The sequence below is a fragment of the Stegastes partitus genome, unplaced genomic scaffold (genome assembly GCF_000690725.1).
Source record: "Stegastes partitus isolate 25-593 unplaced genomic scaffold, Stegastes_partitus-1.0.2 Scaffold1790, whole genome shotgun sequence".
NCBI classification, from domain to species: domain Eukaryota; kingdom Metazoa; phylum Chordata; class Actinopteri; family Pomacentridae; genus Stegastes; species Stegastes partitus.
In genome coordinates, this window is record NW_007579521.1 from 139,203 (window position 1) to 140,421 (window position 1,219).

A 1,219-nucleotide genomic window follows, 5' to 3' on the forward strand; every position below is an offset into this window, starting at 1 on the left:
ACTAGTACTGACTACTATAGACTGCTACTGACTACCACTAACTAGTAATGACTACCATTGACTACTATAGACTACTACTGACTACCAATAACTAGCACTGACTACTATAGACTACTATAGACTACTACTGACTACCAATAACTAGTACTGACTACTATAGACTGCTACTGACTACCACTAACTACTATAGACTACTACTAACTACCACTAACTACTACTGACTACCACTGACTGCTATAGACTACTACTGACTGCCACTAACTAGTACTGACTACTATAGACTACGACTGACCCGTCTCTCTCTCTCTCTCTCTCTCTCTCTCTGTCTCTCTCTCTCTCTCTCTGACCTGTCTGTCTCTCAGTCCCAGTCCTTTCCCAGTAGGAGAACTGGTTTCAGAGTTGGGATGAAGCTGGAGGGCATCGACCCGCTGCATCCCTCTATGTTCTGTGTGCTGACGGTCGCCGAGGTAACCGCACACACACACACACACACACACACACACACACACACCTGTGGGCGGTCAGTCAGGGGAGTCTCCTGTCTCTCTCTCTCTCTCTCTCTCTCTCTCTCTCTCTCAGGTGAGTGGCTGTCGGATGCGTCTCCATATCGACGGCTACTCGGAGTGCTATGACTTCTGGGTAAATGCTGACTCAGCAGACATCAGACCCGCAGGCTGGTGTAAAGAGCACAACCACAAGCTCCACCCACCTAAAGGTGAGCTCGGGTAACCCCACCCCCTCACAGGTAACCACCTGACGCAGGTGATCTCATTCACCCACCTGTCTGTCTGCAGGTCACAGTGAGACGGACTTTGACTGGCAGCGTTATCTTCAGTCCACAGGCTCTCATGCTGCTCCGCCCACCCTGTTCACCTGTCGCACTGCAGTCAGTATACACCTGTCTGTGTGTTCGCCTGTCGCACTGCAGTCAGTATACACCTGTCTGTGTTCAGCTGTCTTTGTGTTCACCTGTCTGTCCCTCAGGGCTGTGGGTTCCGGGTGGGGATGAAGCTGGAGGCGGTCGACAGGAAGAACCCCGGCCTTGTCTGTGTCGCGTCTGTCGCTGATGTCATCGATGACCACTTCCTGGTTCACTTTGACAACTGGGACGATACATACGACTACTGGTGAGGAAGACAGGTGGCAGTAGAGTGTCAGACAGACACAGACAGTGCCAGTACCAGTCCAGGGCCAGTACCAGTCCAGGGCCAGTACCAGT

General features: G+C 51.7%; 1 protein-coding gene across 1 annotated transcript in view; it reads left to right on the forward strand.

The window, feature by feature from the left end:
- The window catches only part of l3mbtl4 (L3MBTL histone methyl-lysine binding protein 4), a 17,530-nt gene that overhangs the window by 6,005 nt on the left and 10,306 nt on the right, over positions 1-1,219 (forward strand). Inside the window, exons 4-7 of the mRNA XM_008302299.1 lie at positions 363-467; positions 580-715; positions 795-886; positions 985-1,127. Coding sequence (XP_008300521.1) covers positions 363-467; positions 580-715; positions 795-886; positions 985-1,127 — 476 coding nt within the window. The remainder of the gene's footprint in view (positions 1-362; positions 468-579; positions 716-794; positions 887-984; positions 1,128-1,219) is intronic.